Raw genomic sequence first — 22,166 nt, forward strand, 5'->3', positions numbered from 1 at the left:
ACCTGACATGTGATCTACTCAATCAAACATCCCATGCTTGTTCCAGTATCCCAGCCATTTCCGCACATCAGCCTCACCCAGCTGCTCGAGATCCCGGAGCGTCGTGCTGACCCGGACCGCATCAGCAGTCTCGAACCTCGTCCGCTCTTGCACCTCCCCACTGGACCCGGCCGCGCGTCGGAGGAAATCGAGGATCTTGATTGCTGGTATACGCTCGACGGCACCTGGTGTGCCGTCGGAAGTAGCTTGCTCGACCTTGCTGACCCAGTCTCCGAAGGGGATGAGAGGGATCGAGAGCTCCTTGGACATGCACTCGAACACAGAGGTCCAGGAAGTGGGCTTCGGATGAACCAGATTGAAGTACTTGGATTTGTCCGAGCTGCAGGGCGTGTACAGGCTGTCGATAATCGCTGAAGCCCCTTTGTCCGTGGGCAGCCAATCGACCGTTCCCTGAGGAGAAGCCGGCAGGCCTCCCAAGGCGACACTACTCTTGGCAATAATAGGAATCCAGTCAGTCGTGTTCCACGCTCCGTTGGCTGTTGAGCCCGAGAGCTGGCCCACGCGCCAGATGGTCGTGCGCATCTCCCGTTCCCGGGTGGCAGCTAGCAACACCCGCTCGGTAACCCATTTACTCTGCCCGTAGCCGTTGCCTAACGCAACTGCGGGATCATCCAACGGCTCTTCGGGCACAGCGCGGTTCTCCTTCCAGTTGCTTGCTGCTCCGATCGTGGACGTAAAGATGAAATGAGCGGGCGATGGGCCAGAACAGCCTAGAGCGAGGTTGACGAGGTTTCGTGCTCCCTTGATGTGAGATTCGAAGGACGAGAGCGAGAGATTGAAGTCGAGACGCCAGGCATTGTGGATGATGGTCGTCAGACTGTTCTTAACCTAGTGTTGCGTGAGACTTGTGAGTATAGATCCTGGGTAAGAACACACCTGTTTCAACAGCGAATCACTTAATCCGAGGTCAGGCTTTGTCGTGTCGCCCTCGATGAGCGATAACTTGCTCGATTCGAGCAACGTGAGATCCACGCCCCTATCCTCGAACGAAACACGTTGCCTGCTCCGAACATCCATGCTGACACTGGGACGATTGAGGGCGTACACATGCGATACACGGGAATCCACCAAGAGTTGCTGAAGAATGTATGTGCCGAGAGTTCCGGTGGATCCGGTGAGAAGCACTACTTCTTCTTGCCTGCCTGAGGCCCCGGCAGTTGAGTGGTGAATGGGAAGATCCTTCGAGTACTGCTCGACCATATCAAGCATTTGCTTCAACGACGCCTCCTGGGCATTTTTGCTATTCGTTGTATTTCCAGTGATCGCATTCCGCACGAAGGATGCCAGGTTCCTGATCGACGGATAAAGGAAGACCAGATTCTGGGGCACCGCGACCGTCGGGATCTTGCGCGCACCATTCGACCTGGGTGCTTCCAGAAGAGCGTTTGCAATCGCTGCTCGAATGTACGTTGCTTGCAGACTTGTAGTCTCGTCAGATATCATTCCGGACTGTGTGTAACTCGAGCTACCACATACCTGTCACATCCTTGTTCAAACAGATCGCGAGTCTCATTCACTTCAGATGCGTTTGCATGATCGCCGCGCATAACTCCGTTGACGACGCGGACTACAAATTGATGGATGCCGATATCGTCCCACGAATCAGGAGGCTGGGCCCATTCTTCTTGCGTAGGCCGAGCGGCAGCTTCATATATGCGCTCGATGTCGTCGGCGTACAACTGCAACGATGCGTTCCTAGCGATGGTACCCTTCGGAGTCCGCAACAAAGGCTTCTGCACCGGATCAGAGACAAGGATGAACTCTTTGAAAATCCGTGAATGCTGGGGTGCGAACGTGTTAGCTTTGTGGATATCGTCCCATACGGAATTTCGGAACTTGGCTATTTCGTTCTCGTCGTGAATGTTGATGGGGTCACGGGGCTCGACTAATACGCCGGCTTGCGTGCGAGCCCTCCCGAACATGATCGCCGCGTTTATGTGTGGGCTGCTCACGATGATCGACTCGAGGGGACCAGGGTTCGTCTTCTCCCCATTCGACATCATGATTTGATCGTCCGCACTGACGTCTTAATGAGAAAGTCACCCGTAGATGGAAGTTTGAGACTCTTACCGTCCGATAACCTTCCAGTACCCGGCACGTGTGGGATGCGGTTCCAACAAGTCATTGGTGTCGAACGCGCGTACTTCTGCGTCGAAATTGGATACAGCTACGTGGAAATTACTGGTTTCCTGCTCGGCAGTTAATGATGTACAACGCCGAATGGTAACGGACGAACCATGAGAACGAGCCGGTACGCATTGTTTCCTTCATCAATCAATTTGACGCCAAGATGGGGCATGAAGGGAGCATACTACGATACAACTCGTCAGTCTGCTGCGTGAAGGAATAACAACAACTTACCATCCACTCCTTCCCTCCTAGCATGGTTACCGAGTCTGCTCGGAATACAGGACCAGTTTCCGTCATGCCATAGGCAGTTTGGAGCTTGACTCCGCCTTCCACTAGGCGATGCCCAGGCTCTTCGGGAAGCGGACCACCGCCGAATCTCTGGGCGCTCAATCAGGTTACAGACCAGACTAGTTTGAAACTACTTACCACCGCCTTGAGAGTCGAGAGGAATGCGACTGCCTCCGCGTCTTGAGCCCATTCGACACAGATGCTGGGAACGGTGAATATGTAGTCTGCCTTGCCCAGTCTGGCTGCGCGCAAGACCGTTCCTGGCGTGGGCATCGCTGGTGTCTCTTGTGGCTTGAAGAAGACCGCAGTTGTCCCGCCTCAATCCGCTGTCAGTCCCGCTTCATCTAGTACGAGGTAGAACGATGCGTACTGCAAACAGTCCACCCTAGTCCAAATGCCAGCCCGGCAATATGAAACATCGGCATGGACATGATCCCCCACCTCGTACCACAAAAGTCGTCGTCCTGGTACCAAGGCGACCTTCCCCAGTTGCTGAACGCGGCATCGGAGAGCGGGATCGGCTTCGGGAAGGAGGTGGACCCGGAGGAGTGAATTATCATAAGCGGGGCATCGCGCCCACTGGGTGAGGGCTTGAAGGTCGGCAGGACATCGGCGGCGGATCCATATGCAGCGGGAGGCCAACTTGCCAGCCGAGGGTAGAGCACGTCGAATTTCGGCGCTTCGATGATCCCCAATCCTGGGATATGCTCCACCAACTGAACCGCTATCTGCTGCAACGCCGAAGCCGGTTTGTCCGGACTAGGGAGAGAACCGATAAGGTACCGGCAGTTGGTCGTCTTGAGAAGATGTTCGAACGCAGGAAAAGAGTTTCGTGGACTGAGAGGGAAGGGCGCATACCCCGCAGCGACGATTGCACATACCCAAGTAACATACGTGAGTGTTTCTGGGAAAGCGAGGATGCCAACCACAGGCGGCTTGCCATCGATCAGTCCATCGCTTACGTCTTCCCGCAACTTCGCAGCCAGCCGAAAGATCGCTCCGCTGACTTCGTGCCAGGTGATAACGGCTTCTACTTCTCCTTCGTGATCGGGGGCCAGGACGGCAAACGGATGCGCGGGGTTATGTTGCCCGTGCCAGCACAGCATCTCGGGCAAGGTCATCGACCCGTCCAGAGGCGGCGCGCGCCAGGTCGGGTGATTCGAGCCTTGTATCATCTTGTATTGAGCAGGGAATGCAGCTGCGTCCCCCATGGTAGACCAGGTCGACAAGGTTTGTCTTGTTGTTGGGGCATGTCGAATGCCTGGGACAGCATGGTTTTATATCCCACTAGCTGGGAGACATCAGACATCAGGCATCAGGCATCAGGCTCCGTGCGACAGAAATCGACCTCCCGGGGTCGAGATCCAGATTCCCGCGGTATTCTTGCTATTTATAGCACGAAGGGAGATGAGATGCAGAACGGCACTCGGGCAGTGTTCTGAAGCAAGACCACAGCGCAGCATTGGTGCCGGTCCTGGCACGAGCTGGCTGTAGGACTGCTTCTGATCGCACAGGGATGATCCTGCCTTCCCCGAGGGTTGTCCTGAAGTACTGTATGACATGAGCTGGCTGTAGGACTGTTGTTCTGATCACAGAGCGAAGGTCCGCCTGCTCCGAGGGTTAGCGTGGAGTAGGAAGCATTACCCGGGGTGGATGTCCATAGGAGAGCAGTATACTATGTGGCCAAGGATCATTGGAGAGCGGCGTACGTCCGTCATGGAACCGGAGATGAACACGAACACCGGCATGAACCCCTTGTAGCTTAGTCATCAGAATTCCCGAACCATAGGAGGATTCTACCGTGGTTACGTACAACCAGAATGTGCGACTGATCCACCGAAATCGAATGAGTCCTCAAGAAATGGCAATGATTAGCTTAATAAGCAAATACACGACCGGCTATAGATCTATTCACGCGACTGTAAAGATCTCCGCAGCAGTCAGAACCGTAATACTACTGATCTATCGAAACCAAACGAACCTCGAAGAAATAACAACAGCAAACAACAATAAACAATAAAATACCACAATATAGATCCATTCACATAACCCTCGCTTCCGAACCCACACCCACACCCACACCCTCAAACCCCGCGCCCGACTCCTCTCCCCTCCAGCTCCAAAGCAGCCCCTCCCTCCCCAAGCGCGCCGCCAAGCTCGTCCGCTCCCTCCTGTCCTCCGGCCGGTGGGGGTCATACACCGGGGGAAGGGAGAGTCGAGTCACGTGCACCGGTTGTTTCCTGTGGGGTGTTTCTGGTTTCTCGTCAGTGCTGGCGGAAGGTGAAGGAGCAGGAGGGGTGAACGTGTCCGCTTCGTGGTCTGCTTCGGAGCGTAGGGTGCGCGTTCCTGCTGCGCCAGCGTTGCTCACTACAGGCAATTGCGTCGCCTTGGCAGGCCCTACAGTTCCCAGTGCTTCTAAAATCCGATCCAGGTCCGTATATGCGCTCCGCACGCTCGGCGTCTGCTCCGAAACAGGGATGGCGACGTTGAACAGACTCAGTTCGCGCAGGTTCGGGCTTGTCGTCACTGCCTGCGAGAGAAGTGCGAGTGAGGGAAACGGGTGCAAGGCGCAAAAGCATTCCAGCGCAGGCAGGATCGGCGGGGCATCGTGTGCGTTGTAGCTGAGGGTACCGTACACTGCCAGTCTCTCCAGCTTTTCCCATCTTCGCTGCCCTCCGCTCCTCCCCAACCCGAGATAGTCCCCAATCTCCATATTCTGCCTGACGCAGATGAGTTCCCGCAGCCCAGGGAGGGTGGAAGCGATCGCGTAGTTCGCTTGGGAGGCAAAGTGTTCCACTGCGCGCTCTTCCATCGGGTCCATGCTTACCCATGGCGGGTGGGGCCTGCCACGGGAACCGAATGCCAGTCTCTGGAGCGAAGGGCGGCAGGCGCTGATGAGAAACGACAGTTGTTCAGATACTTCGTAGTACAATGCAGCGCGAGATGAGAACCCAGCGAATGTGCGATAGGAATTGCCGACGATGTCCGCGTCTTGCGCTGGGATGGGGAGGAGAACTTCGTCCTCCAGGTGCTCGAAGTCTAGGAAGAGGGCGGTGATCTTCCCCAGGTCGGCGGGTCGAGCCCGTCGGAGTCTCCGGAGTCGTTGGGCGGACTCGATGCATATTCGGGAGTAGAGTAAGGGCATGCAGTAGGTGTGAAGCCGGTGACAGGTGAGAGACAAGGTGATGAGCGCATGTTGTTGGTCCTTTGGGAGAAGGTAGGAGAGAGGATGAGGAGGGAGCGAGAGGATGTCGACAATGTGGTATAGCAGCAGTTCGAGGGGAAGTCGGGGACCGTGAGAGGAGGGGAAGGACATCGTTGTAGGTTCGGGTCGCGGTCGCGTGCTGTTAGATTCAGGCAAGGTGATTAGGGAATCGAGTTGAATCGAATTGAGTCTAATCGAGTCGAGTGCAGCTTCTAGGGCAGAACAAGTAAAGATCTAAGTATTGTAAGTCTATGCAGAAGGATATAACAGCATATATCCACTCGGAAGGAGGAGGAGGAGACGAAGGAGGAGTACTGTAACCGTCGACTGATGAGGTCGTCCGCCCCTTTTGCCAATTCCCGCGTTCTTCCCAGGCAAGCCGATAAGCCCCGACAGCAACACCGGAGGAAGACAGCGTCATCCCGTTCGGAGATAAGGAACCCTCACACCCATGGTCGCCGTGGTTTGTGGCTACGAGATAAAGATGAAGGGGCCTTTAATTAGTTTGGAGGGGAAGTCTTGGGGTTATCTGATTTGGGAGATTTGGGAGGAGGAAGGGGCGTCGATGCGTGCCCGAGTGGTATACCGTCCGGCCTTCGCTCACTAAGCTCTGGCGTTTTCGGGCAACCGTCCATCTACCATCTGGATACATTCAAACAAGCCGTACGATTAACAATTAACAACCCATGACCGGTCGTACGCTAACATCAAGTATCCCAAAGCAGTCGAATCTAAGCGCCCATTCCCTACAGCTTCCGGCCGTTCTAGAACTCTCCACCAAAGAAGACTTCGTCCTCCGGCTCCAGGTCTAAACCGAGGATATCCAAGTTCCGGCCGGCGGATCCCCGGAGCATCGTCTCGGATCATCAAATTTAGTTGCCGGCAACAAGGATGCATGAGCACTTTGTACAAGGCAGCAATTAATTGCAATGAATAAGACTATTTCAGTATTATTAATTTTCAGGTAAGTTTTTGTTGAATGCGCACGGTTGGGTCGTACGAGGGTCGATCGTGCGATCCGAGGCTAGCCTTTCTCTTTCATCACACTTGCACACGTGAAGGACCCCTAAAGCAGCGCGAAAATAGACAGAACCTTCCTGTATTTCGCACGTGACGCTCCTCTGTCCGTTGTATTGCCGTGTCTAAAGGACTCAAGAGGCTAAATTTAACTTTCTCAGCAAGGAGAGGCACGATCAGACGATACCACCAGAGGACGGGAGAATATCCGGGAACTTTGATTCCCAAGAACACGGTATTTGAGCCTCCGGGGTCCCCGGATCGTCGGAGCGGATTGCCAAATCGAGCTTAGCGGAGCGCCCACTGTACACATGGGCATGTGCTAAGCGCCGATCAGGGCTCACATCAATCAGCCTTTCAGCACTTTCCCTTTCACACAGTCCCCTTCTACACCGGACAAGGGTGTGCCTAGGGGTTCAACGGCTGCCTTTGCACCACGATCACCATCTTATTGTCCTTCACTTGATACCTCTAGAGTGTTCATCCTTACTTGTGCTTGACTAACGACAACCTCTTATCTGGATAAACATCTCCTGCATGCACCCACTTCCCTAATATCAACAAATCACCAATGACCTCCAAGTCATCCCTCTCACTTCGTCTCACAGAGCCCGTCATCTTCCTCCGCGGTACAGCAGGACCCAATGCACTCGCCACACAGCCAGCGATGGTACGCGGGCTCTTGTCGCTCAACCTACGCAGAGCGAGCAGGATAAAGAGTATCGAAGTGCGATTAGAAACCCGGACGAGCGTCATCTGGCCCGAAGGTACGTCCTTTCCAGCACAGGAGATGTGTTGCGATAAGGATAAAACGAACCGTCTGACGTCATACAGGCATAGGTGTACGCCGTATGGAGATCGTAGAAGATCACATCATCCGATCACAGCGTATCGTATTCTTCGACGCCTCTGCCCTGTCGGGGGAAGAGACGACCGTGCTCCCTGCGCGGAGGGCGTTGTCTGTCGGCCCTGGGCTGCATCTGGACGAGATGCGGGACTCATATTCTGACCATTCGGACGAGGCGAGGGAACATCATGCGCATGCTAATGGGAATGGGAATGGGAATGGGCACGCGGAGGCAACGGTGAGGGAAGAGCGGGGTCCGCAGCAGAGGGCGATGAGTACTGCCCGAGGGATCGGGAGGGGGTACGCGAGCATGCTCGGGGCGGAACACGAGCCTGCAGTGGACCATCCGTACCCTGCTGGCCCGCCGCCCTATGCGAGGAATGCGAGTGCCGACAGGGAGGGAGGGGAGGGGTTGAGCCCGATCGCCAGTTCTGGGGAGAGCAGGAGCGGGTCGCGTTCCCGTGGCAGGACGGGGAGCAGGGGAGAACTCAACGGGAGCGGAAGTGGGAGTGGGAGTGGGAGCAGAGGAGGGTCGGGTAGCGCCGTCAGAGCTGGAACGTCCCTCTCCCCTATCAGGGGTATCCTCGGCCGGCAGGACTCGAGTCCCTCTTCGACTATCGGGAGCGCAGCTGAATTGTCCCTCGGCAGCTCGCTGGGTCTTGCTAGAACAGCCTTGTCCACCACCACGACGAACAACACGCTCCCTCCTGCGCCCGAACCAGCTTCAGAACCTCTCCTCGAAGCCCTGCGCCCTCCGCTAGGCTCACCAAGATCAAGCAGCGCCTCCCTCCCCTCGCAGCATTCTGCTCCTTCGATCCGCGGCCCCTTGTCGCCTAGTACGAACCTCACCGGCGTCCCTACCCCAGTACACGAAGGTCCCAGCGCGTCCGACGTCTCCGGGCATGGGGACGCGAGCGCAGGAGCAGAGAGCAGCGACGACGAGTACGAGATGGAAGCCATGCACCCCCGTCCCTCCCGGCACGCGAGCACGAGCACAGTCACTGCTCCCCCTCCACTTGCAGGAACCCCAGGAACGCCAAAGCACAGAGTCACATTCGCTCGCCGAGTCTCTCAGGGAGCGCTACAGAACCTCATTCGCAGGAACTCGAGGGACGAGCCTCGCCCTGCGCCAGTGTTTACAGATTCCCCACCTTCCTCCGCCCTCGTTTCCCCTAGTGCTGGGCCGAGCGGTACGACATATACCCCGCCGCATACGAGCCCTGTCCCGAGTCCGAGTCCGCACCATAGTGTGCATTTCCCCTCGCCGACCCCGAGTGCGCAGAATCTTGCTACTGTGAGCTCGGCCCTTCCGGGTCCTGCGGCGGGGGAACACGCAAGCTCTCCAGCGCCCAGCGTGAGGGGCTCTGATCCCGAACGAGAGGAAGAGAGGAGCAGGAGCAGGAGCAGAGTGAGAGGCGTCGTAGAAGGAGTGAAGAATATGTTTCGTACGCCTTCTCGCCCGCGTGAGCCCGTGCATCCGGCGGTGCAAGCTCCGAACGGCCTTTCGGGGGAGGGGTATCACCTGCCTCCAGGGGTGGGACATGCCCACTCTGGATCGGGATCGGGCTCGCCGGGTCCTAGCAGGCCGCCGACGAGTTCCAGGAGAGGGAGTACGGACCAGCAGCGACCTCCCGTACGCCCGAGCGCGGAGGAGGGGTTTGTGGAGCCCGGTCCTCGGGGACGGGAGACGAGCAGAGAGAGGAGGGGGAGCGATGTGGGGCACCCGCACGCCGGTGGGGTGCACTATTATGGGCGGGGAGGGGCGGGGGCGTATACCCCCCACTCTGGGCACGAGGAAGAAGAACGGCGCGGGAGGGAGAGGGAGCGACCTGGGAGCAGGGAGAAGCCCGTTCCTGCGGACACGTGGCGCGAGTTCAGGAAGGGGACGTATACCTACCCCGTTGTCTTCCCCCTCCCTCCGCCTGCGCCTACGACAGTGCACACCGAGTTCGGGACAGTGAAGTACTACCTCGTCGGGGTCGTGCACCGCTCTGGCACTTTCTCTCCAAAGCTGCAGAGCGAGAAGGAAGTGGAGGTGATCGACGTCCCGCCCGACGAGGAACCGGAGACGGTGAATATCGAGCGGCAGTGGGAGGAGAGCCTGAGATATGTGATCGGTTTGGATAACAAGACGAACCTTGTTGGCGGGGAGCTGGCGTTCGACTTGACCCTGATGCCGCTGGATAAGATCCGGATATTCCGGCTGTCTGTCGCTCTTGAGCGTGCGTTCTTCCTCCCTGTCCAGTCTCGGGTCATATTTGCTCATGTTTGTCTCGCAGAGAAGGTCGACTACTTTTCCCGAGGACAGCGGTTGACGAGGTACGACGCCCCGCGGAAATGGGACCTCCTATCCGTCAAGTCCGCAGGGAAGAACGTGCCTCTCTTCCCTCTGGCAAGCCTTCTCCCCGCCGCAGGGCCTATCCAGCAACTCCTCTCCCTCTGTCCTCCAGGGCAGGATATCTCCGAGTACGCGGGTGCGCTGCTCCAGCTCGGCGGGCCCTGGCAGGTACACGAAGTGTTCAAGTTGCCCACGTGTAAGATGGGCATCCATAGAACTGTCAAGCTCAACCGGGGCGGGGCAGCGGTGAAAGTCGCGCATACACTTAAGATCGTTATACGTGTGGAGAGGACGGATGCTGCGGGAAGCAAGAAATGGGATATAATGGTTGACACGCCGATAAACCTTTTTGACGTGAGTAATGCGTTTTGGGAGCGTGGAGTGTGCTAACTGGGGGAAGTGCCGTTGTTCACCGGAGTATACTTCGTTGCCGACGTACAATGCTCTCCTGCAGCCCGTACCTGCGTCCTCGGCCTCCTGCGCCTGCCCACAGCGTACAACAGGATCAACGACGCCTCTCCAAGTCCCCGAAAGTGTTCTGCGGCTAATGCAATCCCACGTTCCCGGAACACTGCACGCGGCCGCAGGGGCGGACTCCCCGCCTACTGGGTCCGGATCTGGATCTGGAGCAGGAGGGATTAGCTTGGTGGAGAGTCTGGCGGAGAGGAATAGGTTGTTTGAGAGACTTGTTGAGGGGAGGGAGGATGTGGAGGGTGAGAGACCGCCGAGTTATGAGCAGGTGGCGGGGGGAGGGGCTCGTACTACTACTGCTGCTGCTGCTGCTTTTGGCTAGGGGTAGGGTGAGGGGATGGGTAGGATGTGTTGATATGGATAATGAACACCCTGCAATCTGAAACTTGCAACATATAGTAAGGCGACTGCAGCTGAGTGAGTGCTGTGCTTTGTATGCATATATGTATGCGGGAAAGGCACGCGGGTTATCGAGAACAGGAGGGCAGTCAATAACGCTCAGTGAGGATCGACGATCAGCAGTGAAAGTGTCGATAGGCGGGATATGATATGCAGCAACCATTGGCCATGAGAGAAAGACATGCGGAAATGATAGTAGTAGTTGTGTGAGTTGAGGAATGAACCGTTGTGACGTCATAGAATGAATGCACGTGATTCCCGCTGAGTCAAACGCATGTTGGGAGATGCATATATAGTGGACCGTGTTGGATCCAATACGCATCCAGTTTGACTCTTCCCCCTCCCCGTACGTGTATGTATTTGCACGCTCGAAGTGTCAATTGCCCCACTCCGCCGAGCTGCGCCCCTTTCAACGTCGCTGGCACGCCTCCGGCCTTCCCAGACTGGAAGCATGTGACAGCCGGCTAGGCTGTCTGCAGCTTCGCGAGAAGGTGTGCCTTATATTGAGCTTCCTTATGCGGACTGATAGAATCAGAGCGCATTGCTACAGCCTTCTCGACTATGCTATCCTTCTAACAGGATTGGCGACATCGTCCAACTATCTCTCCCTCGACCGCACAACCACTACCTGAAAGCCCGCATATAGGATGCCTGTGTCTCAAGATTCCCCTAAGCCTACCGCCGGTGTTGACAACGCGTTCGTCCAACCTCCTCTGGACGATACACTCCTCTTTCCTGGATGGGTCGACTACCACCTGGAGCATAATCCCGACCATCCTTTCGCCGTCCTGGTCGGAGTGAAAGAGGACGACAAAGAGGAAGTTGTCGTCTCCTGGAGTGAAGGTGCGCAACCCCAGACTGTAGCTAAGAGACCAATCTAACGGAGTGCATAGTGGCTCGTGCGGCGTTCCGTCTTGCTGCCAACCTCCTAGAACTGGTCAAACCGGTTGGGGAAGACAGAGTCGTAATCGGCATACTAGCAGAGACGGACAGCATCACCTATTGCACTATGGTACTCGCGATCGTCCGAGCTGGCTTTGTGGTACGCTCCGTTTAGGTCTCGTCGTCCGGTTTTGTTGAAAGATTGATTGGCAGGCCTTTCCCATGAGCACTGGGAACTCGCTGCCTGCTCTTGAACATCCTATTCTGCAGACATCTTGTCGCTACTTGTTTGGATCTCGGGATGTATGCGGAGCAAGACCTAGCACCTTGAAAGACGTCACCAGCTCCCTGCTTGACTTGTCCCCTTCGCTCCAGCTGATAGACGTGCCCTCCTGTGCTGACCTCTATCCCCGACTCCGCATGCACCCCGTTCTGCCGTACGATCCGAAAGCCGACGCACTCCTAACCCCTCTCATCGAGCCTCTCCACTCCCATCCCCGCCCAGCTACCCTCCAAGACCCGGCCTTCTTTCTCCACTCGTCTGGCAGTACTAACCTCCCCAAACCGATCCCGTTCAGTCACCGGCACTGGATTGGGGAATGCAGGGATGCGGCCACGGGCGGGTTCGACATGCCTGGCTCGAGGTGGGGCGTCATGGGTTTGCCGGCGTTTCACGGAATGGGCGTATGTCTGATGCTTGGCGCTGCGGCTGCTTGTAAGCCCCCCCCCCCCAACGTTCCAGCACAGATGATTGACGAGTCTAGCCGGCAGCGTATCGGTCATGTTCAAGCCCTCTACTCCGCGGATCATGCCAACATCGGAAAATATCATCGAGGCCTGCAAACGGGGGAAAGCGGATTACCTCCTTGCCGTGCCGAGCTCGTGTATCGTAAGCACTTGACAATTCCTGTTCTCAATTGTTGATCAAGGTAGGACTGGGCTCGTGATCCTGATTCAATCAAGTATCTAGCGACGATGAAAGGCGTGGTGCGTCCCTCCCTCCGATGCTTTGCTACCTCTAACTACGGTAACACTGTGACAGCTATACGGCGGCGGCCCACTGCCGCAGGTGGTAGGCGATCGATTGGTAAAAGAAGGAGTGAGGCTGTCGATCGAATATGGCTCGTTCGTCCCCTTCCCCTGGTCCGGCCACTGGTACTCACGAGGTGCTTAGAACAGAGGCGGGGCTGATCTTCAAGTTAGGCATGCGGGAATACCAGCCGCGGGATTGGAATGTAAGCTTTCCTTCTCATCTTCTCGTAGGGTTGCTGACGCGCCGCCTAGTACGGACAGCTATACTCGACTTTGCAGGCTGAACTTGTCCCAGAAGAGAATGGGTTGTTTCGTCTAATCATTCATGTATGTCCATCCATTGCTCACGGCCATTGTATCTGAGCAACAGGATCGATCGTTTCCAGGACAGTGACAGCCATCCGATTGCCGTCTCTAATCGACCTGGAAACGCATTCGACACGAGTGACTTGCTGGAGGAACATCCTACCCGGAAAGGCTTATGGAGGATTGTTGGGCGGTATGATAGGATCCCACTTTGATCAATGCTCTTCCTGATACTGACTAGGGCAGATGACGAGATCGTCTTGTCCAATGGGGAGAAGACGAACCCCGGGCCGATGGGTATGTGCCCCCATCTCTGCTACGCATTCAAGCTGAGCCGGGGAAGAGGATATCATCGTTGCCAACCCTCATGTCAAACACAGCTTCATGTTCGGCCAAGGACGGGCCCAGGTCGGGATCGCTATCCAGCCCATAGAGAGTATCAAGCTACTCGACGAAAAGGACTATTCAGCATTCCGGGATTTAGTTTGGCCAGATATCGAACGTGCGAACGCCGTCTCACCTAAACATTCAAGGATTTTCCAGCGATTGATCTTGGTTATCGACCCAAAGAAGAAACGGCTCCCGACGACGTCGAAAGGTACTGTCTCACGAAAACTGGCGCAACAGCAGTGCGCCACGACTCATTCGTTCGCGATTGAATCTGACTTTCGGCAGGTTCATGCAGGAGATAAATGGGATATATGAAATGGTCAACTCGGCCTCTGCGGAATGGGAGCTCCCTTCCACTTGGGACAGGGGAGGATTGCGTTCCTTCGTTCGCGGTGTCGCTAAAGGCGGACGAGATTCACTTGATGACTCGCGCGACCTCTTCGATCAGGGGTGTGATAGGTGGGTGTATATCCCTGGTTGGATGTGTTGATCGACTGACTTATGGCCGGTAGCCTGCAAGCGATACACATTCGCGCTGCTCTCGTGCAGGCTTTGCGCGGAACGCCGGCGTTCCGGAACGATCCTGCCGCATTGGAACGTATACCCCAGAACCTGGTATACAACTACCCAACTGTCGACCTCCTTGTCGACTACCTTATGAACATAGTTGCACATGGTGACGACCCTCCCCTGGAGGACGAGACCGCAGTTCGTGTGAAAGCCATGGATGCGATGGTCGAACGCCATACCCGGGATTTTCCCGTACACGCACCAGCAGACTCTTCTTCTGGGGAAGTCGTCCTCCTAACGGGCTCGACCGGGTCACTGGGAACCTACTTACTGCAAGATCTGTTGCTTGACAAACGTGTTGAGCGAGTGTATGCTGTGAACCGTCTTGACCGCAGACTGGACAGGGACATCCGCTTGCGACAGCGTGCCTCGTTTGTGGACAAAGGGGTTGACCTTGCGCTCTTGCGATCTGAAAAGCTGCGGTTTGTTGATATGGATGTTGATCATGGGAATTTCCCGCTAGCTGAGGATTTGTACGATGAGGTATGTGGTTCTGCACCCGAGGGCAGTCGCACTACTGATATGCGCCAGATTTCTGCCTCATTATATACTATCATCCACAACGCGTGGCATATGGACTTCAATTCCCCCTTATCAGCCTTTGAACCGAGCATGCTGTTCCTGCGATGGCTGATAGATCTGGCGCTTAGTGTCAAGCAACCTACCCCCGCACACATCATATTTACATCATCCGTTACATCGGTAATACGTTGGCCACAATTACGGCCTGTACCGGAAATGATTATGTCGGATCCTACGCTAGCGATCGCCAACGGCTACTCGGAAAGCAAATGGGTTGCGGAGCAGATCGTTACTGCTGCTGTGGAGCGACGTGGTCTCAGAGGGACGATCCTCCGACTAGGACAACTTTCCGGCTCGGTACAGAATGGCGCTTGGGATACGGCGGGCTGGTTTCCTCTGATCGTCAAGACCGCGGAAAGACTTGGTGTCCTTCCTGCCCTTCCGGGGCACGTCAGCTGGGTACCTATCGATAAGGCTGCGCAGTCGGTACGTCACCCGAATGCAACCAAGACGTTCCCTTTACCCCTGTGATTCAGATTTTGGACGTCTTGCATAGCTCGACCTTCGGGCAGAAGGCCGAATGCCAGTGTCTGCATCTTGGCCACCCTAACCCTATCGAGTGGGATCATATTATGAAGCCAATTGCCGACAAGTTATGTGCTCGGCTCGTTCCCTTCGCAGAATGGTTCAGCCAACTGGCAGCAGCTGCGGAGGACAGTACGCAGGTCAAACACAACCCCGCTATCAAACTGCTCGACTTTTATCGACTGGTTGCCACTGGAGCGGCTCGGGCCCAACAGAGCGGGACGAAGAGGGAAGCCATGAACATCCCGGATCTGGAGTGTGTCAAGGCCCGAGCAAGCAGCGTCATCCTGGATGGACTGGAGCCCCTGGGAAAGGAAGACGTGGAAAGATGGTGTCGCTATTGGAGGGCTCGGGGATTTCTTATTTGATTTCAGTTGTTGCTTTGTCCTGCTCTGATGGACTCGTGGATCGGCTACCAATAGTAGGTTGTTTGTTATCCCTGCTCTCTGTGATTTTAAAGAAACCGCGGCCCTCGATCCCAAAACTGGACTATGTGAATCACGTTGGTTGTATATAAGCCTTCTTGAACAAGTACCGTAAGTGGATAACGTGGAACCCAAACGTGGTAAACTTCTTGTAGAGCCCGATTCTTCCGAAGTTGGTCGTTTCCGTTAACTAATCATCTTGTTAGGTTCATGATTTCGATCTTCCACAAGCTGTCGGGAAAATCTACTCCATGCAGCGGGCAAGAACATCGCACTGAATTATTGAGAACCTGGGATCTTCGCCTGGCTGGGGATCATGCTTATGAGCGGAAGGTAGGTAGCCGAATATCGCCTCTGGAGGTTTGGTATCTTGGCATTGCGGCAGTAGTGGACTTGCACGGTCGTCTCAGTTTGAGCTGCTCCTATCCACTTCTCTCCTGACAATGATTGCGAGGCAAGTGAGATTCATGACCATTCTGTGAGTGACTATATTGTACTACGTGACGATGAGAGTTGATGGGATCTGCTGAGACAGGACAGCAGCAGTTACTCGCCGTCCGAATAGCGACCAGCAGTGTACTCGACGAATATAAAGCTGTTGGAGATAATAACCTTTTAGTACACACCAGCATGGTTCTCCTGAGTAACCATAATGTGCCAACACGTCTGTTCGACGTCATGGATGCGTGCGACACCCTCCAGTCACCCTGCACCGCAAGCTCGACGAATTTGACGTCATTTGTCCTTCCTCCATCCGATGGCTCTATCGCATTTCCTCAATTACTCGACTTTCATCTCGAAAACAATCCGGACTATCCTTATGCGGTTCTTGTTAGCTTGGACGACGATCCGGACGAGAACGTGACTGTCACTTGGGCTGAAGGTGAGAACCCCAATTTGAACTCACTGACCAAGAATTGACCGATTCTTCTCGTTAGTCGCCCGTGCATCCTTCAGACTGGCCGCGAAGCTCCGAACGCTGGTGAAGGTATCAGATGAGCAGAGGAGAGAGGGTGTTCGTATTGCAATACTGGCAAATACAGATACTCTCACCTATGTTACCCTCATTTTTTCAGTTTTCCGGGCTGGCTTTGTGGTGTGTCGACATCATCAAATGGAAGAAACGTTCATAACTGATTTGTCTGAATTAGGCCTTTCCCCTCAGCACGCGGAACTCCGCGGCCCCAGCCCTGGAGCACTTGATCCAGACGACCAACACGGCCTATGTAATTGGATCCATTGCTGCCCCTGGATCTGCACCTACGTCTCTCGAAGAGACTACTGCGACACTTCTGGCTCATGTTCCTACGCTCCAGCTCTTGGAATTTCCCGGGTACGCAGACCTGTATCCAAGGCTCAGCATGAGCCCCATTCCGCCATACGATGCGGAGCACGACGCTATTCATACCCCGAAACTTCCCTCAGTCGAATCGTTTCCAGAGTACAAGGATATGACGAACCAGAATGTTCTTATGATTCTCCACTCTTCTGGAAGCACTGGATTCCATAAAGCGATACCTATGACTCACCGATTTCTCAACTTTGCTTTCAGGTCCCACGGAAATTCTGTGACTGCAACAAGATGCTGTCTTCTGGGTCTTCCCGTCTTCCATGCTATGGGGATCTTCGTAATGGTTGGGCTTCCCGCCACGTGTATGTCTCGGCTGATTTACACCCAATAGTACTATCGGACTAAAGTGTCTCATAGATGGAACGACTAACGTCATGTTCAAGCCATCAAGCGGACATGTTATTCCTTCTCCTGAAGTAGTTCTGAGAGGAAGTCAACGTGGCAGAGCTGACTATCTTTTGGCAGCACCCAGCTATTGCGCTGTGAGTATTGTTCCTCTCTGAAGCTGTGGTGGGTGGAAATGTACTTAGACACCACAGGAATGGTCACATCACCAGGAATCAGTAAAGTATCTCACCACACTCAAGAGCCTGGTGCGGCCTTCTCTATGCCTCTGAGATTCAAGTGGGTTGGAATTCATCATACGTCAGATGTACGGCGGTGGTCCACTTGCTGCAGATGTTGGTGACCGTCTCGTACGAGAGGGTGTGAAAGTCATCAGTGTGTACGGCATGTAAGGTCCATTATTGAGGACAGATTGACACCCCTGATAACGGAAGACCAGGACCGAAGTAGCTCAGATTTTCGCTTTGAAATTTGACGTTGACCATCCTGAAGACTGGAGTGTACGTTCATTTCATCGCAATGTATTTGCCGATACTCACAACTGGCTGCTAGTACAGCGAATTGCACCCTTCCCTACGGGCAGAGTTTGTTCCAGAAGGCGATAACCTCTACAGGCTAATTGTCATAGTATGTCGAAGCACAAGGACATTCTCAGGAATTCTAAGGACTTGTATACAGGACACGGATAATCATCCAATCGCTATCTCGAACCAAACAAACGTCAGTGCATTCGACACGAAAGATTTGCTGGAACAACATCCCACAAGACGTCACCTGTGGAAGACCATGGGACGGTATGTTTCAGGTCATGCCTTTTGTCATAGTTCTGATTGATCTGCAGTGTGGATGACCTGATAGTTATGTCCAACAGAGAGAAGACCAACCCCAGCCCCATGGGTAAGTCTTGATCATTGGTTTTGAGTTCCGATTTCACCAGATATAGAGAGTATTTTGAATGGAAATCCTCACATCAGAGCCTCTATGATGTTTGGTAGTGGACGATTTCAGGTTGGTGTCGCCATCGAGCCAGCAGGGCACATCTGCAGCATCACCAATGATGAAAGTCTTGCGGAGTTCCGCAATCTGATTTGGCCCGATGTTGAGAAGGCAAATACAATCGCACCCCAGCACTCCAGGATTTTCAAGGAGCTTATCCTCGTTATTGATCCCAAAGGAAGCTCATTTACTAGGACGCCGAAGGGGTCCATTAACAGGAACTCTACTCTCCAACAGTGAGTCCGTAGCTGAAGGGACTGTAGCCATTCTCAAACTTTGATAGGCTTGCTGACGAGATCGACGCCCTTTACGCTGCCGCCGAACAGCTTGGTAGGAAAGCTTAATGGGCAATCCCTCCTGAAGGCTGGGATGCGCCATCACTGGGATTCATTGTTCGCGTGGTGAATGGAGTAAGGCGCAGTAAGGCGCCGGTCTATTCGCCTGTCAAGGAGTCCCGTGACTTGTTCGAACAGGGCAGCGACAGGTAGTCCTGTACAGATGTAATGTGGACAGATTTAAGCTCTGTGACAGTTTGCAAGCAACCTATATTCGTGCTGCGATCGCTTAGGTGCTTCGCCTGGCTCCAAGACCCCAGGGTGATTGCAACATTACGGAGGTATCGGTTCCTCAGAACTTGGGTTTCTGGTACCCTACTGTTAAGCGACTCACTGGATACATGATCAAGACACTTGGTGGTATTGCGGAGCAGCCTAATACTGAGGAGGAAGATGTTTGCGCAAAGGTCATTCATCTGATGTCAGCGATGATCGCTCAGTACGGCCAAGTCTTCCCGACACATCGGCCGGTGCGGAAAAAGTATCTGGAGAAATGATGCTGCTGGCCAACAGACAAGCCGCTCTGTCGGTATGTTTCGTTTCGGATCAATCCCACATCCGTTTCTCACAGCATGGTTGACAGATCATTGATGGTATTCACCATTTGCTGCCTCTCGGAAACGGGAATTGCGAGTATCTGCACCTTGTCCACCCGACACCAGTAGTTTGGGATCCTCTCCTCGCCCCGATCGCGAAGGATTGGCTGCAAGTTGGTTCCCGTCCGCATGGCTCTCCAAGCTTGAAACTGCCGCGGATGACCCGAAACAGGTGGAACGCAACCGGGGGATCAAGCCGGCGTCTGTCGGGACATGCCGTTACATTACACAAAGAAGAAGTGAACGAAACGCTTCGGGTTTGATATCTATCTGCCTGAAGGAGCTGGCATGCCCAATCTCGAAATGAGCAAGGCGGCTGCTCGGAGTCGAACACATGTACAGAGAGATGATACCGCTGAGACAGCAGGATGCGGAGCGGGAGCGCTGGATGGCTTACTGGAGCCGGGTGGCATGTCGTCGATGCCGTTTCGTGACTAGGAAATGTTTGAATCTGTTGATGACTCCTCCCTTCTGCAAACAATGGACAGTGCCTTAAACCTGAGCAACAAATGTGCACAGAGGAATTCATTCATTCTGTTTGCGGTAACGGTACAGTAAGCACATCTTACAGTAGACAGAGCCCTTAACATCAGGCTCTTGCTCCTGTAAACCCCCTCAGAGCCAGAGCCAACTAGAAATCCGGGAATAAGCCAGACCGGTGTCCGAGAGGATAGGCAGCTTGGTTATACCTTCCAAAATCGATCTCGTCGTATTCTTGAAAGTTCCTGTGTGCGGTGTTAGCGCATGAGGGCGGGAAAAGGCGGGAACGGCCGGCGTACATCTCCCTTTCCGGGATCCAAGGCACGCGTACTCCCCCCCTTGGGCCAAAGTACCCCCCCGCACTCCCCTCCAATATCGGCCAACAAACGCCCTCAAAAAACGGGTCTCGCATCACTTCCTCCGTCCCATCGGGAAGGGAGTCGTCCCCCACCAAGCTAGACATGCCTAGTATAGGCTGGCCAGTACACGGATCGAGAGCGGGGACGTTGTGCCCATATCTGCTGGAAATGTCGGGCGTCATCGTCCGCCGCAGGAAATCGATCTCTTGGTCTCCCATATACTCTCTAGGGAAGGTCACCCGGTGCGCGTCGATAAGCTGATACAGCGCAAGAATGTTCCCCTGCTCGAAAGGCGGGTGGCCGACAAGCATCTCATACACTATGATCCCGAGAGTGTACCAGTCGACGGACTTTGTATATGGTTCCAGCTTGATCAGTTCTGGTGCTAGGTAGACACAGGTACCGCAGAGGGTGAACGTCGCGTCTGCAACGTACTTTGCGAACCCGAAATCGGTGAGCTTGACGTGTCCTGAGGGGGTGATGAGGATGTTCTAGTGCGGGCGCGGGTGAGCGATGCACAGCAGGAAGGGAAAGGGAAGGATGGGTACCTCGGGCTTGAGGTCCCGGAAGATGATGTCCATCCTGTGGAGAAAGCCTAGTGCGAGCACGATTTCCGCAGCATAGAACCGCGCTACGCTTACCGGGAACCGGGCTTTCGCTCTCAACGCAGTATATAGGTCTCCGCCCTGGATATAGTCCATCACCAGATACAGGTGGGCGGAGTCCTGCCACGTGCCGTGGAGGAAGACGATGAAAGGCGAGCGGCCTTCGAAGGATGCGTCGTACGACGAGGCATTGATGTGCGAGGCGGAGAGGTGCAGGGCCCGCTCGGTGTTGGTTTGCCGGATATGTTGCGGATCGGAGAGAAGGGATTTGGAGATGACTTTGATTGCGTAGAGTCTGCGTAAACCCATATGCGGTTGCCGGTCGCGCGCTGCAGAAGACGAGAACAGGAATGGGTGAGAGTGGTCAAGCGCAAGCTAAGCTGTGAGGGCGTACCGAGTATGACACGGGAAAATGGGCCTGTACCGAGCGTGCGCAGGAAATCGAATTGCGAAGCTGTGAATCTGTGCGTTGGGCGGGGGTCGTATGCCGCATCTGCACTTTCAGGCTTGCTCCCTCCTGCGTCCGACCCCGAGCCCGACGTCAATCCCAAATCCAACCCCAACCCTAATCCTGAGCTAGATTGGAGACCCAAAGTAGGAAGCTGATGCTCCCCACTAGCTCCCTGACTGGACTTGACCTCCCTCCAGATCTCCCTCTCCGGATTGGGCCAATACCTCCCCCCCAACCACCTTCGTTCTGCTAAGAGGTACCAAGCCTCTACCCTCCTCAGATCAGTGATAAGCACCGGGCCGAGAGTGGGGAACACCTCGAGCAGCTGGCGGAGCTTAAGAGAGGGGAGGTAGAGGTCTGTTTCTCCCTCTTCCTCCTCTGGTGGGGGGTGGGGGGAGAGAGTGGGCCCGGAAACCCAGATATTGCGCAGTGATGGGTGGAGGAAGAGAGAGCGCTGCAGGGAGAAGGGCCGTTGTGCGGGGGGAAGGTGGAGAGTGTGGTAGCGCGCTGGGAAGGAGGGGAGGCGTTCGGGAGGAGCGAGGCGGAGGGAGGGAGGTGTGGGGAGCGGGAGGGAGATGCCTGGCCGGCGGCCGGACTCTCTGGGCTGAGAGGGTTCATGAGCGGGGGGGTTGACAGGGAAGTGTGAGCTGTTCGGAGGATGGGGGAGATAGGTGAACCCCTCGAACACTTGGGTATTGTCGAGACCGTCGGACATCCCCAGCCCTTCCACGCCAGAGACGTCGAAGCTAGCATCGTCGAGCGCTTCGAAACCCGAGAGATGGTCAAAGGTCGCGTATCCTGGAGGGAGGAATACGGGGGACCAACTGAGGTGTTGGGGTGTTGACTGGTCGCTAGGCGGGGTTGGGAGGTGGGAGACGGTCCATTGGTCTGCGTAGGTGGTGGACATCGGGCGGAATATTGCGCAGATCAGAGAGGACTCAGGGAGATTAGATAGTAGTTGCGACTTGATAGTCAGGAGTCTAGCGCCCAAGATAGCTAATCGATGTGAAGTAGATGTAAGTGATGAAGCAGCGAGCACTCAGCGACTGGGAGTAGCCAGCATCCATCGATCGCCTTTGTAGTCCATCCTTTGTAGGCCTTAGCGTGTGTATCAGTCCACGCTCACAAGGCCATACTCAGCACAGGCCATTCATGAGATTTGTTCACGTGACTCACGTGAC

The 22,166-nt window shown here is 55.0% G+C and overlaps 6 protein-coding genes across 6 annotated transcripts; 3 read left to right on the forward strand and 3 right to left on the reverse strand.

Moving 5' to 3' along the window:
• Positions 1-27: 27 nt before the first annotated feature.
• Positions 28-3,647, reverse strand: DACRYDRAFT_72638 (acetyl-CoA synthetase-like protein; the record flags this gene model as incomplete). Its single annotated transcript, XM_040775974.1, has 8 exons — positions 2,849-3,647; positions 2,617-2,795; positions 2,422-2,568; positions 2,297-2,371; positions 2,131-2,249; positions 1,537-2,079; positions 937-1,480; positions 28-888 (listed from the first exon to the last, which is right to left on the reverse strand). Coding segments are annotated over exons 1-8 (3,219 nt in total), but the record flags the coding sequence as incomplete, so codon positions are not given.
• A 696-nt stretch (positions 3,648-4,343) lies between these two features.
• DACRYDRAFT_25356 (uncharacterized protein) lies at positions 4,344-5,836 on the reverse strand. Its single transcript, XM_040774129.1, has one exon. The coding sequence runs from the start codon at positions 5,792-5,794 to the stop codon at positions 4,520-4,522; it is 1,275 nt and encodes a 424-aa protein (XP_040623800.1). The 5' UTR covers positions 5,795-5,836; the 3' UTR covers positions 4,344-4,519.
• Positions 5,837-7,185: 1,349 nt separating this feature from the next.
• Positions 7,186-10,678, forward strand: DACRYDRAFT_119725 (uncharacterized protein; the record flags this gene model as incomplete). Its single annotated transcript, XM_040770849.1, has 4 exons — positions 7,186-7,467; positions 7,535-9,769; positions 9,827-10,239; positions 10,286-10,678. The coding sequence occupies exons 1-4, from the start codon at positions 7,272-7,274 to the stop codon at positions 10,676-10,678; spliced, it is 3,237 nt and encodes a 1,078-aa protein (XP_040623801.1). The 5' UTR covers positions 7,186-7,271.
• A 610-nt stretch (positions 10,679-11,288) lies between these two features.
• DACRYDRAFT_119726 (acetyl-CoA synthetase-like protein) lies at positions 11,289-16,164 on the forward strand. The gene is made up of 17 exons (XM_040770850.1): positions 11,289-11,598; positions 11,649-11,797; positions 11,851-12,352; positions 12,402-12,526; positions 12,571-12,624; positions 12,680-12,762; positions 12,812-12,872; positions 12,922-12,996; positions 13,056-13,168; positions 13,217-13,272; positions 13,319-13,604; positions 13,651-13,824; positions 13,878-14,418; positions 14,467-14,943; positions 14,994-15,618; positions 15,674-15,945; positions 16,003-16,164. The coding sequence occupies exons 1-15, from the start codon at positions 11,403-11,405 to the stop codon at positions 15,408-15,410; spliced, it is 3,309 nt and encodes a 1,102-aa protein (XP_040623802.1). The 5' UTR covers positions 11,289-11,402; the 3' UTR covers positions 15,411-15,618; positions 15,674-15,945; positions 16,003-16,164.
• On the forward strand, positions 16,098-18,503 carry DACRYDRAFT_112245 (acetyl-CoA synthetase-like protein; the record flags this gene model as incomplete). The annotated part of the gene is made up of 12 exons (XM_040769380.1): positions 16,098-16,350; positions 16,406-16,563; positions 16,619-17,120; positions 17,176-17,300; positions 17,358-17,411; positions 17,469-17,551; positions 17,603-17,663; positions 17,716-17,790; positions 17,842-17,957; positions 18,005-18,060; positions 18,107-18,395; positions 18,443-18,503. 12 exons carry the CDS (start codon positions 16,098-16,100, stop codon positions 18,501-18,503), a joined length of 1,833 nt encoding a protein of 610 aa, XP_040623803.1.
• A 1,129-nt stretch (positions 18,504-19,632) lies between these two features.
• Positions 19,633-21,443, reverse strand: DACRYDRAFT_85320 (kinase-like protein). Its single transcript, XM_040776729.1, has 4 exons — positions 20,929-21,443; positions 20,478-20,863; positions 19,870-20,420; positions 19,633-19,815 (listed from the first exon to the last, which is right to left on the reverse strand). The coding sequence occupies exons 2-4, from the start codon at positions 20,841-20,843 to the stop codon at positions 19,722-19,724; spliced, it is 1,011 nt and encodes a 336-aa protein (XP_040623804.1). The 5' UTR covers positions 20,844-20,863; positions 20,929-21,443; the 3' UTR covers positions 19,633-19,721.
• Between the last annotated feature and the right edge of the window lie 723 nt (positions 21,444-22,166).

Source organism: Dacryopinax primogenitus (assembly GCF_000292625.1).
Source record: "Dacryopinax primogenitus strain DJM-731 SS1 chromosome Unknown DACRYscaffold_25, whole genome shotgun sequence".
NCBI lineage: Eukaryota > Fungi > Basidiomycota > Dacrymycetes > Dacrymycetales > Dacrymycetaceae > Dacryopinax > Dacryopinax primogenitus.